The 16106-nt window shown below is 49.2% G+C and overlaps 1 protein-coding gene across 3 annotated transcripts in view; it reads left to right on the top strand.

Annotated features, from left to right (window-relative positions):
• The first annotated feature begins 485 nt into the window (after window positions 1–485).
• RabX5 (RAS oncogene family member RabX5) overlaps window positions 486–16106 on the top strand; it is a 59202-nt gene continuing 43581 nt past the window's right edge. Inside the window, exon 1 of one of the 3 annotated variants that reach the window (XM_089572772.1) lies at window positions 486–2087. Coding sequence is in view for 2 of the 3 variants with exons in the window: in XM_089572775.1 (XP_089428901.1) it covers window positions 2043–2087 (45 nt within the window). In the remaining variant the exon portion in view is untranslated. The remainder of the gene's footprint in view (window positions 2088–16106) is intronic. The other 2 variants (XM_089572775.1, XM_089572774.1) reach the window with 2 other exon arrangements.

Genomic DNA, 16106 nt, shown 5'->3' on the forward strand with positions numbered 1-16106 from the left:
GGCTTGATTTTAATATGCCGGATAAACAAGGTTTTAATCTACTCGACCCCTGCTTTATATGAATTTTCGCGCAGTACTTTTCACAGGCATTCTGGGCTTCAGTGTCAAAATTCTTAATATGTCTTCCAGGTGATAATCATACCAATAGGATACACGCAACTGGTTAGACAGGTTTGGATCGCCCACTAGGTTGCGCACGAGACTAAGGGGCCTTATTTACAGGTCGCTATTAAGAACGCTTGGTTGGAGCGACGATGCCAGGATCGTCAACTGAGCACCTTGCTTTGGATTAACCTGTTTGTTGCTCACAATCTTCCCTTTGATGGCCATGGCCGAAACCCGTCCGTTGCTCTTGAAGCTTTCCCAGGCATTGCGAATTTATTCTCGGCGCAGCGCATATCAGAGTATACACAACATTCCGAGATACCCCACATCACCCGAGTGTGCCTGTGGACTAAACGTCGCGAGTGACACACGTTGACCTTCGCGGTTACACTTTGTGGCGCAAATGTGGGGCCGAGTGCCTCCGTGTTTTCCAGGTCGCCTTTGTTTCCGCGGCTGGGAAAAAGCTAATCTTTTAGCTTCGCAACAATCGCAGTAGGTGGCGCGTGTCGACCTGCTGCTGCGCAGAGCGCACAGGACCTTGGGCCCCGCGACACGCGTCGTGCCAGGCAGCGCCCTTCGCTAAGTGTTCGCTGAAGCGCGCCCTGGGTGGCGCAACGCTCGAACCACGCAGCGGCCAGTGGAGCTCCCGCGCAGGATCCACGCAGAGGGTCCTTTCTTCGGAGTCCGGCCACTATGACGCATCTTATCGACCTAGACTTCAGGGTCGCCTGCGGATCGATCCAACTGTACAGCGGAACACGCGTACACGTCCCTCGCAGACTGCCGTTCTCATCTCTGCGGTTGCCACGCGCAAACTGGTGCTTCGCGAAACAGACGCTGTCCAGACCCGGCGCTCGTCGAGGTCGCCCCTTGGCGTGCCAGAAATACGCGAAAGAAAGAGCGACGTCGATGATGGCGGCGGCGACGTCAAACAGCTAGCAGACGACCGCGTCGCGCGTCGTCTGCTCTACGGCGCGCGCGCTCGCCTTGGTTTCTCGGTTTCGCTTTTAGGCCTACGTCTCCTCTCCCTCTTCGAGACCGAAATAAGCGCGGCCCTTGTGCGCTGCTCGCCCGAATGAGTACCGGCATTATTATCAAGCGCCGGCCGGCGAACGGGAGAGGCTTTTCATCGCGTCGCCTCTTCCGAAGTGTCCCCGAAGCCCAGCGACAAATAATGGACGCTCGCACGAGCAGCTAAGCGCCGAAGAAAAAGCCCAGCGCGGGCCTAGGGGCGTCGTCTGCTTTTCTTGCAGGGATGGCGGTGTGAAGGCGTGTGCCAAGTCGGGCGCCGCCGGATGTTAGGAGGGGGGGTCCAAAATTAAACCTTTTGTTGCGCTGTTTAGCTTCGCGAGCCGGGACGCCGGCCGTAGCCGCACCACCGACGGCGGGCAGGGGCGCTGTTCTCTCCTTCGCCCCAACGCGCTCGGGCGTTGTTGTCGGCGGCGCTTGAACCGTGACGATCCGCGGAAAGGGACGACGCGTCGCTATGCGTCATGACGCTGCCCCGGAATCAGTAAATGTTCTCTGACGACGACGCAGGTGGAGGAACAATTCGCCGTCCCGGCTGCCCACTCGTTCGCCGGCTCCCGAGTCGCTGGCTGCCGCTTTCCCCGCTGGTGGCTGCGGCGCCGGGGAGTCACGTTGCCGGAGCCTCCGTGGTATTCAGAGCGAGGAGGACGAATGCGCGTTGCCCCCCTCTCTCCATATCGCTGCGTCGTGAGTGGGGCCCGGAAAACCCCTTGCCTGTCTTTTTAAATGGGCGCCGACAACAACGGCGTGCGGAGCGCGCCGTGATCGAGCGTCGTTTGTTTTGGAAAGTGCGCGGCTGGTAGGAGCAGAGGTGCCTCTGTGGGAGTCGTCCCCCTGACCTTGTCCGTTTGCCCCGCGACGGCTTCGGCGGCGTCCGCCGGGCCTTCGACCAGAGCGTCGCCGCTCCGATGAGGATTGACAGCGAGGGCTCCGGGATCGAGCACTTCCCGCAGGTGAGTGGCAAGGATGGACTGGGCCACGCGTCGAGGGTCGCTCACTTGTCGCGCTTTGGTTGAGGAAGGAAAGGCGATGAGGAGAGTGCATGAGCGATTGTGCGCGAGGTGGGCGCGGGATTGCGTTCTCGGCAGGGCAGGTTCGCACGGCCCAACTGGCCGTTCATGGCCAGATATTCTTTATACAGTTTTTGACGGAATAGCGATTGAGAGGGGTTGTCTAATAAGGGAGTAATTACTCATTGGCATCCACCCGAGCGCAGCCATACGGCTACAAAGGAAAGCTATACAGCTTTCTCAGAAACTTCGTAGTTAAAGAAAAATTCGTCCTGGTCCGGACCAGGACGAATTTTTCTTGAACTACGAAGTTTCTGAGAAAATTCTATGGCTTTCCTTTGTAGGCGTGTGGCTGCGCTCGGGTGGACGTCAATGAGTAATTACTCCCTTATTACAAATCTACTCCACCTTGGGGGATTCCCCTAAATATTGGACCAACAGAGGGGTTGTCTTATTAAGAAGCGTGTAGGATTGGGCAAGTTAGTCATACATGCTAAAGGGAAGAATGGCACAGCATCAAGTAATGAAGACAGCAGGAGAGTGCGCGATTAATTAAAACACGTCCTCTAGTGAAAGCCCTCAGGTGCACATTGCTCGAGGCATCTGCGCCGGCATGTGGCCCCACACTTGTCACCGAGGGCAAACATTGCGGAAATAGCGAACGCGCAGTCGCGAACACACATAAACATGCATGGCCAATTCAGCTCTCCTAAACGTCGTATTTGCCTTTTATTTGTCATACGCTGGCGAATGCATGCACATTTATTATTACCGCCTGATTACGCCGGAGTATTTGAATTAAGACACAAAGGTCACGCACATCTGTGGCGGGAGTGCGCAATTTTTCTGCACGCCGAAGACCTTCTCTGACTGTCTCATTGTACACGAGAGCAGCGGTGACATGTGTCCCAGGCTATTTGCTCGCGCATACATGCTTTCTTCCTCTAGATCGGGCTAACCTAAATTCACGTGAAAACCGCGTGCTAGCGACGTGCAATGATCCTATACGGCGCTGGGTCTGTGCGCAGGTAGTCTTCGGATTGATTCTTGTGGTCCACGCTTAACGACGTCTTGACTTGTTTTTAGGCTGCTCGCAGCTGGCGCACTCTCAGACGTCACAAATCAGCTGCTAGCGTTAAGGGTTTCCTTGGCATATTTAAGCCACTGCAGATATTTGACGATCCTGTGACCATTGGACAAAAATGAAATACCAATGCGAAAAGAAATTTTAGAATAACGGATAGTTGAGCGAGTTGGTTTTGCATGTACACCATAACGCGCGAAAATCGTGACAATGAACCCCTGTCTCGTCTTGTTGTCCGTTCTGTTGTCCTCATTTTTGTGCCCTGTGGTGTAATATAAAAGTAAAGCGCACTGCTTTCGTATCTCCACTTGCACCATTTCTTGCAGCGAACTGTCAATCATACAAAGCAATAGAAAAACGAGCAAAGCAGGGCGCGTTCACGGCGAAGAAATACACATGGACAGTACACTGTCTATGTGTATTTGTTCGCCGTGTGAACGCGTTCTGTTTTGCTCGTTTTTCTATTCCTTTGTAACATCCACCAAATGGCCCAACAAGCTACGCTTTGTCAGTCATACGCTATACGGGATATTGAAGCGTCCGCAAGAGAGAAAACCACTTGACGGTCTCCGTCTAGGAGGAGATAAGATCTCTCGGTGACCTACGGGGATCGCCGCAACGACAGCAGCTCACTGTCCCGAAGATATCACGACCTAACTCAAATGCGCTGATTGCACTGCTGTTTTCATTCCTTTTGATTTTACCCACTCTTGTATGTCACGTAGCCGCATTTTACTCCAGTGATATTTTTTAGTCGCTCAGGTCCAACGCGTCTTTCGAGTTCCCCCAAGGATCTGTGATGTTTCTGCGCGTGTATTCACTGTGCCGGTGTTATTGCCTGCGCGGTACAAGACATTGTGATGCATCTAAAACGTCTTGCACACGAGCAGTCTTGAGAGGGGTTCCTCGGCGATGCTTCTCACTTAGTGGCTTTGGGGTTCGACTGCTGAGTCCAAGGCGGCGGAATCGAATCCCAGCCGCGGCAGCCGCAATTCGATGCCGGCGAAATTCAACAGATGCCCGTTTGCTGTGCGATGTCCAAGTGGTCCGAATCAAACCGGAGCTCTCCGCTACAACGTCTGTCGTAACTTTCAAATGTTAAACATCAAATGCCATAGGATTTGACGGGAACTGCCGATCGCCATAGGATGGAGGGGCTATCTTGCAACACTAACTTTTCATTCAGTATTTTCCCCAGTATACGTGAATTGAGGCGTGGAAACTGCTGCGAGCATGATAAGCCATCGCGGAAGATGCATCGACAGTTGTGAGCTCGTCGTGCAATCGCCACTGAAACGTGCGTTGCGTTCGTCGTGCGTCACGGTGCAACCAGCGCGACGCGTGCCGAAAGAGTCCCTGGAAAACAGGTTGGTTGGTTGGTGGGCTTATGTGGTTTAACGTCCCAAAGCGACTAAAGCTATGAGAGACGCCGTAGTGGAGGGCTTCGGAAATTTCGACCACCTGGGGTTCTTTAACGTGCACTGACATCGCAGTACACGGGCCTCTAGAATTTCTCCTCCAAAGAAATTCTGCCTCCGCGGCCGGGATCGAACCCGCGTCTTTCGGGTCAGCAGCCGAGCACCATAACCACTGAGCCATCGCGGCGGCACCCTGGAAAACAATCTGGGCAGGCGCGTTTGCTCGCTGGTTGCATAAAGCAGACAAATATGATTATGTTTGAACGTCGGTCGTGATGCCTACGTCGGGGAATTCAACCTTTATTATTTGCTCGAAGAACCGAGCTACTGGCCCTGTGGGTGTCGCCTCACCGGAGCGATTTTCAGTCGTCGGATGTGACACGCGTGAAGTTAGAGTGCACGCAGCTTTGGTCAAGCGCGAAAGTTGAGTCGACGCGAAACCGGAGACGGCCAAGCATCTATTATGCATTGCTTCCCATGCGGACAGCTGACGCCGAGACTTCCGTAGACCGTGGGGTTAAGGATTTGTCGCTGTTATATAATGTACAGGGTGTTTCACCTAAGACTTACGGTAATTTTTAAATATAGGCGATACCGGCATAGCGTTGTCGGCGGTGTAGTGCATCAAAATACCGCTAAGACGTGCTAACTATAGCAGGCTGGTTAACTAATACTGAAAAGTTAACCTTCTATTACTCTTAAGCTCCTGGCCGCCGCGGTGGCTCAGTGGTTATGGTGCTCGGCTACTGACCCGCAACACGCGGGTTGGATCCCGGCCGCAGTAGTTGAATTTCTATGGAGGCGGAACTCTAGAGGCCCGTGTGCTGTGCGATGTCAGTGCACGTTAAAGAACCCCAGGTGGTCGAAATTTCCGGAGCCCTCCACTACGGCGTCCCTCATAGCCTGAGTCGCTTTGGGACGTTGTATCCACATAAAGCAAACCGAACCAACCAACCAAGCTTCTTAATTATTGAGAGACGTGTAGCCAACCGCAAGTAATATCCATTTCAGTTTTTGGAATTTGTCTCCCTCCGTTCTCCTTCCTACGTGTAGGGTTGTAGCATACTGGGTGTCGGCTACTTGGCCTCTCTGCTTTTTCGTTCTTCTTCCTCTCTCTTTCAAACGCGGTTACCCTCGGCACTGTGGCTCAACAAATTTCGGCTATTTCGACGAGTTCCGGGCACTGGAGAGGTTGCTTTGTCTGCAAGCTTCTTGACAGCGCTTGTATTTTTGCGCGATGTAGCCAGGATTTGTTGGACCACAGCGCCAAATTCTAAAAACTGATACCGATATTACTTGAGGCGGGCTACACGCCTCTCGATAATTGAGGAGCCTAAAGAAATAGTAATAAAGCTAACTATTGAGTATTAGTTAACTAGCCTGCTAGTTCGCACGTCGTAGATGTATTCTGAAGTATTAGACAACTGACAATGCTATGCCGAAAAAGCGGTCTCCTAAATCAAAAAGCCTATCTTTAAAAATTGCAGGAAGTCTTAGGTAAAACATAATATATATATATATATATATATATATATATATATATATATATATATATATATATATATATATATATATATATATATATATATATATATATATAAACACACAAAACATGCAGTTTGGCACGATTATATGAGCCAAAGTTGCTTAAAAATCATCTTCATTCGCGAAACCGTCATGACATCGCCATGGTTCAGCAGGTATTTTAATCGCGGAAAATTGGCTCAACGATGAAAAGAAATCAGCCTTGAACATTGATCTTGTCAAAAAATCCTTCATCAGGAGTATATAGTTTCATGGGTTTCATGTGCAGGTACGCTTTGAATTCGATCGTTTCCGAATTTCGCTCTGCGTATCATTCCTACAAAATTAAACAAAAACAAATTTCGTATCTTCATTTTTACACCCATTGCTACAGGTCCAACCAGTGGTTTAAATTTTGTGCGACCTTATTTGATAAACTCTACCTGAAGAAGACAGATCAGAACGCATACCAAAGTTGTTGCGCTCTTCGTTTATTACAAACTTATCACAATTAAATCCACGCAAGAGCTTCGCTAATCTTCTTATAAATTCTCTTGCGTACGTGTTCCTGCCATTCCAAGTAACCCCAGATGCGACTCCCGGAGGCGGATCTCGTTCTAAGCGTATCACAGAGTATAGTATACGGACAGCTGAGTGCCGCCGTTCCCTCAGTGCTATGCGTGGGGCGCAGTCTGCTTAATCTCCGCGCATCTTCCCGTGCAGGGCAGTAGCCTGTGCCCGACTATGCATGCAAAGCGGCGCGTCGCGGGGGCTATATTTAAAGCGCGTGGGATGCCCCCCCCTCCCCCTCTCGACTTTCGCTCGGCACGCCTGCTGGAGTTGGCGCGCCGTCATCTCTCGACTTTTCGTCATGCGTTGCTCGCGTTCCTACTCACGGGCTCGAAAAGAAGGAAACTCGAAGGTGGCGAGTTGTCTTGAACGCGGCCGGAAAGCTTTTGTGCCAGCTAAAGCTGGCGCGAAAGCACTTGGGCGCTTCACAGCCCCAGGTGGGCGCTTCACAGCCCCAGGTGGCGTGGCACGTTGTGGCGTAGCCCCCACACCACACGCACTCTTTCGCGCATCTGTTCGGCCACATTTTATGATACATGGCTCTGCTTGGAAAAAAAAAAAGCTCTTTACTACCAAAGGTAAATAGCCCTAGTCTAGAGCAGTGGGAGGCCCTCCTGGCTGACTCCGACCCGAGCACACAGCTTATGCTGTTGACGAGGGCCAAGGCAGCGGCGGAGGCCAACGGGATCCTGGACTAGGGAAGACCGACCACTGAAGCTCCACATTTATCTATCCCCAACCCCCTACTCCCTAACTCTTCCTTTTGTGACAATAAATGTTTTTACTACTACTACTTAAGCGCTTCAAAATAGGATGGCTGAGCTTGCGGACGCGAGGTTAACGTGACGGTGCGCGGTAGCTTGAGTGGCCTGTTTACTTTTGACCCGACCTGTAAACTGAGTGTGCAGGCGCACAGAGCAGCCGTAGCGTGCGCACGTTTCGTCTCGGCCGCTTGCACGCAAAGCTTTGCCAGTGCTAATCGCAAGGAGCTTACTTATTTGAGAGGAAAGCCAGGCCTACCCCGATATCCTGCTCTCATTTTTGCCGGCAGTGTTAGTTCTAGGTGATTTAGACTCAGTGAAGAAAAAATAAGTGCCACTTCTGGACTACTTTGTAAGCTCGGTAAATACCGAATTTACCTACAAGACGTCCCGTAACTTCACTCAAGAGTTAGTGAAAAAAAAAAAAGAAAAGATGAGCAGGTTTGGGGTCCGTTTTGTGTAACGGTTCTTAACTCTATGCATTCTTCTCTCGCCAGCCACCACTTCAGATAACAGATATCAGGCAGATATCAGCACTGACGGCACAAATGGCAGTTATATCGCCGATAACAGCGGGTGAAAGACGAATCGGAAAAAAATGGCTGTATGCCGGAATGAAACAGCGCTTTCCACGGTCGCCTAGAGCTCAGAGTCGTATGTTCTACGTCACAGGTTTCATGTTATTCTGTTCAAGTCGAAGCCGTTGCGGTGGCTCAGTGGCTATGGTGCTCGGCTGCTGACCCGAAAGACGCGGCTTCGATCCCGACCGCGGCGGTCGCTATTCGTTGGAGACGAAATGCTAGAGGCCCGTGTACTGTGTGATGTTAGTGCACGTTAAAGAACTCCAGGTGGCCGAAATTTTCCGGAGCCCTTCACTACGGCGTCCCTTAAAGCCTTAGTCGATTTGGCATGTTAAACCACCCGCCGCGGTGGCTAAGTGGTTAAGGCGCTCGGCTGCCGAGCCGGAGTACCCGGTTTCGAGTCCGACCGCGGCGGCCGCGTTTCGATGGAGGCGAAACGCTGGAGGCGCCCGTGTGCTGTGCGATGTCAGTGCACGTTAACCCTTTCGGCCCTGGTGGTGTCAATTGACACCACAACACAAATATTTCGTTCACGCATCTGAAACAGAAGAAAATACTACTAAATTTTAATGCAGTAGTTCCTTAGGGATCCCTGTTGCTATCGGCATCGCTGTTCACGCCCTTCAATTGAGCTGTGCGGTCTAAGGAAGAAGCAGCAGCATGGGAGGCATGGAGTGAAGAAGCCGAGGTGTAGCAAATTTGTGGATTTGTATCTCACTAACCATTCGTTCTTCTGCGCTCAGATTTTTATATGTTGTGTGAAACGCCTATCCAAGCTCACATCCCCGTCGTAAATATTATTGAATGCGTAGACGCTGCGTTTGAACACATTTTTGACATGTACAATTTTGACACCATCAGGGCTGAACGGTTGCCAGCCGTGGCCATTGAGTGATGATAGGTGATCTTTGTAGATAGGAATCTGCTAGCATTTTTACGGATGCACTTATACCAATGGCCTTTTTGGACTGCTGACATGAATGTTCATCACAGAAAATGGACGAAGGAATAAAATTATCTTTTTGATAAATTGGAAGAAAGAAATTGTCGCTATCATACAAGGTGAATATTCGGATCGAGCCTGGAAATGACCATGCGGATGTCAGCGAACAGCAACAGGACCAAAGGAATAGCGAGAATAAATGCACGCCTGACCTAGCGCTTTTATTCCTTTTTTTTTACCGCTCTCCTCCTGCGGGCATCGACTCTGAGCTGCAAGAAGCGACCGGAGTTTTCACACTGCAACTCGCGCACCACCGCTCGTGCAGCACTTGTGGCGCACCCTCAACGTTAGGATCAATGCAGATTGTTTGGCTATGTTTTCTTGAGAAAGCTTATTTGGTGTGCTTATAAATAGCTTCTGCTTTCTCCCCGGCCGAGAGGTATCCCGAACTCATGAGGTTATGGATGAGAAGGAATTGATTTTCACCTAAAAAGAACAGCATCCGCTGAAGAGACAGACAGGACGAGATTATCTCCCACTTTATGAATTCTTCTATAGCAAACAGCTGGTTAGAAAACAGGTGCAAACCAGATGCATTACGTTTCGGCAAGCATAGAACTTAGATGTGGAGAGCTCCGCGCTGGGCCTGATGGAAGCGCTTCATAAAGGTCGATAGAGGAGGGCGTTACAGATTCGAGGAAAGCCTTGATCGTGTCCCCAATCGCCTTCCAGGAAGGTTACGCAAGTTTTTAACATCTGTATTGTTGATGTGACGTACACAAGCTGGAACACAAGCCTGTCAGCAAAAAAACAAAAAAAAAAACAAACAAAAAACAAACGAGGAGCTGATTCAAAACACAGGGTAAAAAGGAGCGAGTGGCGTCTTTTGTGGCAACTGCAAGATCCATCTATACCTTACAAACTAAAAAAAGCTTCTTTAGAGGTCTCCACACAGCAAAATAAGAAATTTTTGCGTTCATTTCTTTCGTGTCGGTTGCGATTACAAAAACAGTTCCTTTCGTATTTTACACCCATTGAGCCCTGATGTACGATTTTGACACCATACCTCTAAATCAGTTAATACTCGCACCACGAGCTTTAAATTTTTACTGCGGGGTTATTGGGCCTTAGGCATTGTAAAAACGCGGAGAAAAAAATCTACAACCAAAATAAAAAATCCAGGGCCGTAAGGGTTAAGAATCACCAGGTGGTCGAAATTATTCCGGAGACGTCCGCTGAGGCATCTCTTTCTTCTTTCACTCCCACCTTCCTCCCTTCCCTTACGGCGCGGTTCAGGCATCCATGTGCGAGACAGATACTGCGCCATTTCCTTCCTTTCCTCAAAAACCAATTTGCTTTTTTTTTCTTTCAGCGCGGCGCGTTTTACACAGAGCCGGTCTTTCGCTGCGGAGGAGTTGCACTTGCACGCTTTGTTTTGCACGCAGAGAACCCCATCCCAGCTCTACTTGAGATTTGATGCCATACAACATTATTACCGAAGCTTTTCACTAATCCAGTGGTAGAAAAAGTCAATTATTAGACTTTGTATACTTGAGTGGGTGATTACTGAGTGAAAAAAAAGTGGAGGGCACTCTTAGGCTGCGCCTTAAGGGTATGACGCGATATCGTTGATGGGTTACTTCTCATATATGCAGCACTGATCATTCTGGACATTCATCTATCCCTGGGAGTCCTCATACACTCCCGGTGCAGTGGGGCAGCGGTGTTAAGCGTTGAGCCACTGCCCTGCGATGGCAGGTGCTTCCACTGGTTGGGACTGCGTGACCCAGGTTTCTCTCTTTAGAAGAACCCTTCGTGACCGATCATTCTTTTATCAGCCACCTGCCACAGTGGTCAGATTGCTCACAATGCGATGCGACGATGATGGTCTTTTAAAGGGGCCCGGAAACACAATCTTAGTTAACTGTTTTGTCTGTTGATTGCATACAGTGAGTTATAATGGTGCTATTAGCGTCGGTAATACCGCGTATATTCCGTTTTTTAATATTTTAATGTCCTCCCAAAAACAACTTCATAGCTCTGATGGTGTCGCCACACAGTGGCGGGTTTTTAGCAGCAGATATGACATCACCTGGCGTGAGCTTGATGATCAGACAAACAGTAAATATACTGCAAATTGTGTGAGTAAATAGAGACACATTTTGTCACCTGTTTGCGTTTTATATTAGATCTACAAAAACATCTTGTTTGTCTTAGATAAAAGCCCTGCAAAGCAAGTAAAATAAAAACACACCACCAGGGGCGCTCTGGCATGGAAACGACGCTGCCAGTCTCAGCAAGAATAAGTTACAGAGAGCAGGCAACCATGGAGTACAAACTTCCGCGACGTGCTCTGGCTGGCTGCTTTGATTGGTTGCGCCAGGTGCCGTCATTGGGAGAGCGAAATAGGAGTGGGAAGCCCCGCCAAAATCGAGTTTAGGGCAGCGTTTTGTTTGCTTGTATTTTGAAATTTCTTCACTGAGTAACTCCCGTTCCTGTGCATCAATTGCTGTAGTTCTTTTTAAGTCAGCATCTGTGTGACATAAAGAATCCACCTGAAGTATAGCCGGTATTCCCCCAGGCAGTGTTTCGCAGCCCCTTTAAGGTCACGTGACTTAGGTGGCCCACCTGTAGGATGCTTCGGCGGCGATTTTTCGCCCACGCAGCCGCCGACGACGATGCCGGATTTCCTGAACAACGGGGGTCTCAACGCAACTGCGATAAAAAATAAAGCCTTCAAGCCGATCCTTCCTACGCCTTGATTATCCCACTGTTACACGTAAGGCACTGGGGCATTCTCTTATGCATTAGGTACACTTTATCGTTGCATTTGTCCTAACGGAGCTCCGCCAGAGTCCCACGTATTAGCGCGAACGCTCAATAAGAGACGTCGACCTGTTTCGCGACACTCAGCGCCCACACGGTACACCTGTACCCAGGGTAAACACAGGTGCAGAGCATGTGTGGACTTACTTTTGTACAAGTGCGGACCTGTGGCGACTTAGAGTGCGTGCGGATAGAACGAAGCGGCCGGACCCAAGAAACACGGAAAAGCGGAGGACAGGACGCCGTAAATTCCAAATATAACCGTACAATGCATTTCTTGCATTAAAACACTCCGAGGGTCCCTGCCCTCCTCCGAAGAGAAGTGACAGCTGGCGCGTGGAAAGGAGTCATGTAGACATGTGTACTGGACGGCCTGTTTCGATGAAGGTCGTTTGGGCTGAAATTAATTTGAGTTAAGCCAGAGAGCTAAAGGCGAGTTTTGACTCTAATTTTGATTCCGATTTTCAAAGCTACCACCCAGGAGTGCTAGCGTACCGTGTTTCCGAGAGTAGGAAAGGCCCACGACGTGACGAAGGTCATAAAAATTTGAAAGGAAGGACGACACTGAAAGGGCTGAAAATCCCTCAATTTACACAACACGATGCCGCGAACACTGGCACGTTCCACATTCGCGCACAAACTATGGCTTTTAAACACTTTACTATGGTTTGCCATACACATTACATAAATTTAAAGTTACACAACAAAATATTAACAACACTTCTTTTTCTTTTAAAAGCTTAAAAGAACTTTTTTTCTAATGCACCGGTATATTGATTGCACCAGTACCATTATAAAGTGAACATATAATAATGTCTTGTATTGTTTTATTTGCACAATTTTTGTTCTACTGTACTGCGTCTGGCTGATTTTTGTTATCTGTTATCTTTTAGTGTAATCTGTGTTTTCTGTCCTGCACTGCCGAGTATAGAAGGGCAATGGGAGCTTCGTCAAGCTGCGCTTGAGCGGTTTTTACTCCCATACACAGCAAACATGTATTTAAACATGCTTGTTTGAAATAAACTCATACTCCTACCCATACAAGCCGCACAAAATATACGCCTTCTCCAGCAAAGGCTGGCGCTGTCTTTGCAGGTTCCTTTGTTGCTTTGTTGCGTCCGCTCTGTTCTTCGGCTCTTGCCGAAGCGTCGCGCGAAATCGACCAACCGAAGGTTTGACTTCAGTCAGCGTGGCTTTGGACAACGCGAGCCGCACGGCAGCGCTAATCGCTCCGCTAATCGCTCCGCTAATCGCAGACGAACGAGACCGTATTGTCAAGTAGAATCGCGTCACAGGGTACGCTGACGTCATCTTGGTCATGTGGGTCAGGGTTTATTGACACGCACTCCTCTCCAATGTACGCATCAAGAGAGCCGTTCTTTCTCCGCAGGTCTTGCAACATCCGTACGTTCCATGCGAGGCACGGAATTGGTGGGACCGCAGGGTCTCCTGCCGTCCCGGACCCTTGTACTGTATTTTAATTATTTATCGGGTACTGCCGGCTGCCTTTTGGCGGCCAAGGCGGAAGTGGGTAGAACAAAAAAGAAAAAAAAAGGAAGACACTAGTGACGTTCGCATACAAGTGTAAAATGAACACCGTTCATAAAACCGAAAAGCAAACAAACAAAACACTAGAAAAATAGGAACATCAAATCAAGCTGTCAAATCATGGTGGCCTATATGCTACGCCAGTTAGAATACTACGATTGCATAAATGAACAATTATCTAAACCATTTCAACATTAGTGGTATGAGGTATCAGTGTGTACGTGATGCCTTTTCTTAGTACAATTGCCACACCGTCCCCTCTTGAATCCTGGTCATGGCAAATTATTAAGGCGAAAGTCTTTAATGCCTCATAGTGTCGTTGGCAGCCGTGTCGGCAGATGTGTCCGCGTTTCGGCGTCACTACTTAAAAAAAAGAAACTGTGTCGAGGCTGGGAATCGAACCACGGCCTTTGGCATTTGAAGTGGCGACGCATGAATAAAGCATGAATAAATGTTTGAGCATGAATAATGGCGCATCTAGTGAATGCACGGGGTTCATAAATAAAATAAAAGAAATGAAAAATAAAATAACAAAGGAAACAAAAATAAAATAAACCATGAAAAAATAAAAATAACAAACAATTAAAAAAAACAAACAGTGCGTCAGGAAACGCTTTCGCCTTGCAGCGCTTTAGCGAGCCAAAGTGCCCCCTTGAATTTTTTTCATGTGAGCTGGGTACAACCTCTTCATCGGAAATGCCATCGTGTAGCCATGTTTCAGAACGCACAGTGACATCTGGATCATGCGCCATAAGAAGCCCTTCAAGATCATCTGTTTTGTTCATTGGGCTTGTAGTACTAATGGCCATTGCTTATAATTTCTTGATCGAAGGGGAGGCGTCACTGTCCTTTCCGCATTGTCATTTTGCAAAATTTTAGCGTAGCCAGAAAATTAAGTTGGCCATCCAGGATGCAAAGATACTATCGCGTTCTGAGCGTCATCTCACCTGAAAAATTTTCTACTTATTTTAACTTTATCAAAGGAAAAGGAAACCTTGTTGCCCTGGTCCCTGCTTTCTTTCGTACTCGTCCATAGTTTTTTCGTATGGCTTGAACTCGAGTTGAAAAGTCGTCTGAGATGCTCTAATTTGTGCCTTTAAGTTTACTGCAATTTTTCATAATTTTCGCCTCGCCTCTCCCATCCAGTAATTCAAATATCACAAGGTGGCATTTATTTTCTGCAGCCGTTCCAAGGCGACGGATCCGGTCGATATGAACGATATGAACGTCGGAAACTTTCAACTCGGCGTTCAGGATGTTGTTAGAAACTATCTTCTGCAATATCTCCACTTTTCCTTCATTGCACTCATCAGTGCCATAAACAATAGCATTGTTTCGTCTGCTTCGATTCTAAAAGTCGTCCATTGTTAGGGGTAGATAATCGACTTGTTTATTTCAGCGTGTCTATCTTCGTTCCGTAGTTTGGGACAGCGGCCGAAAGGTCATCCAGTTGCTATCGATAGAGCTGAGCTTCTCCGAAGTTTCATTTTGACGACGGTTAACGGCCTCCTTTAGCTCCCTCGTATCCTCCGTAAGCATCTGAAGCATTTCTGCTGCGGTTGGTCCGGGATTGCTGTCTACTTCGTCATAGCCAGAAGATTGATAAAACAGTGGTACGGGCCGGTAATCAGCGAAAACACTCGTCCTGGGCACGGCACGAGCAGTAGGCATTCATTGTTACTTTTATAACAGTGAACAGGAGGATCGTCTGTCACCTGCAGAAGAAACAGAAACGGGTTTTTCATACGTATGTTCCCGATCCCTCCACCGTGCCAATTGACGAGGATCGGCGATGGTGCTCCCTTTATAGCGTTCTCGTAAGGCAACGTTGGCGACGAAGGAATCCGTAAGGCCCACCAGTAATAGAGGGGAAAGCCTCGAACCTAAATCGATATTCAAGGTAAGAAAGTAACGGAGAGAAATTGGGTTTTCCGCCTCACACTCCCCGGAAGACGGGAGGAGTGAACTGACCTCTGCTCTTATGAATTCCTCACCGCGGCGGGAAATAGATTTGGATGATACGCCTGGTACGTTGCGCACAGGTTCGTGCAGAAGCCGTACTCTGCAGATGTACCCCCAAGCTCATCGCGGGCTCAGTGCCTATGCACTGCAGTCCCACTGGATGACAACGGCACAGCCGCGTCGTGTACGCCGTCTGCTCCGCGCGCCGCAGGCGCCGGCCGCCGGAGCCTGCGTGCGACGTGGTCCGCATTTTTTCTTCGCGCGTTTCGACACGGCGACCTGCGCGGGAGGGGAGTGGAAGGGAGGGGGCGTCCGGAATTGCCCAAACGCGCTTCCGCGCATTGTTTTTCCCCTCTGCGCATGGGTGGCACGCGTGCATGCGAGACCTGAGCGACGATACGCCGTCCTGTCTCCCTTCCCCCCCCCCCCCCCCCCCCCCCCCCCCGCCTGTTCAGTTCGACTCTGCGGGACAGCCCGTTTTTTATTTATTTTTCCACCGGTTCTTTATTGATAGCCTGTCTCCACGCGAATAGCAGTCAAAACAAGACTAAGCTCCCCGAAACCGAATTCTCTGCATTGACCCGCTGTGCAAACCGCGCAAAAAATTCAGGGGGCACTTTGGTTCGCTAAAGTGCTGCAAGGCGAAAACCTTCCCTGGTGCACTGTTTGGAGGACGCCTTGCACCACCTGCGGAGCGGACAACTATTTTTTATTAGTTGTCCTCTGCTCCGAAAGGGGGCTTCAG

This window comes from Amblyomma mixtum, chromosome 2, assembly GCF_055824585.1.
Source record: "Amblyomma mixtum isolate Tamu chromosome 2, ASM5582458v1, whole genome shotgun sequence".
Taxonomy (NCBI): Eukaryota; Metazoa; Arthropoda; class Arachnida; order Ixodida; family Ixodidae; genus Amblyomma; species Amblyomma mixtum.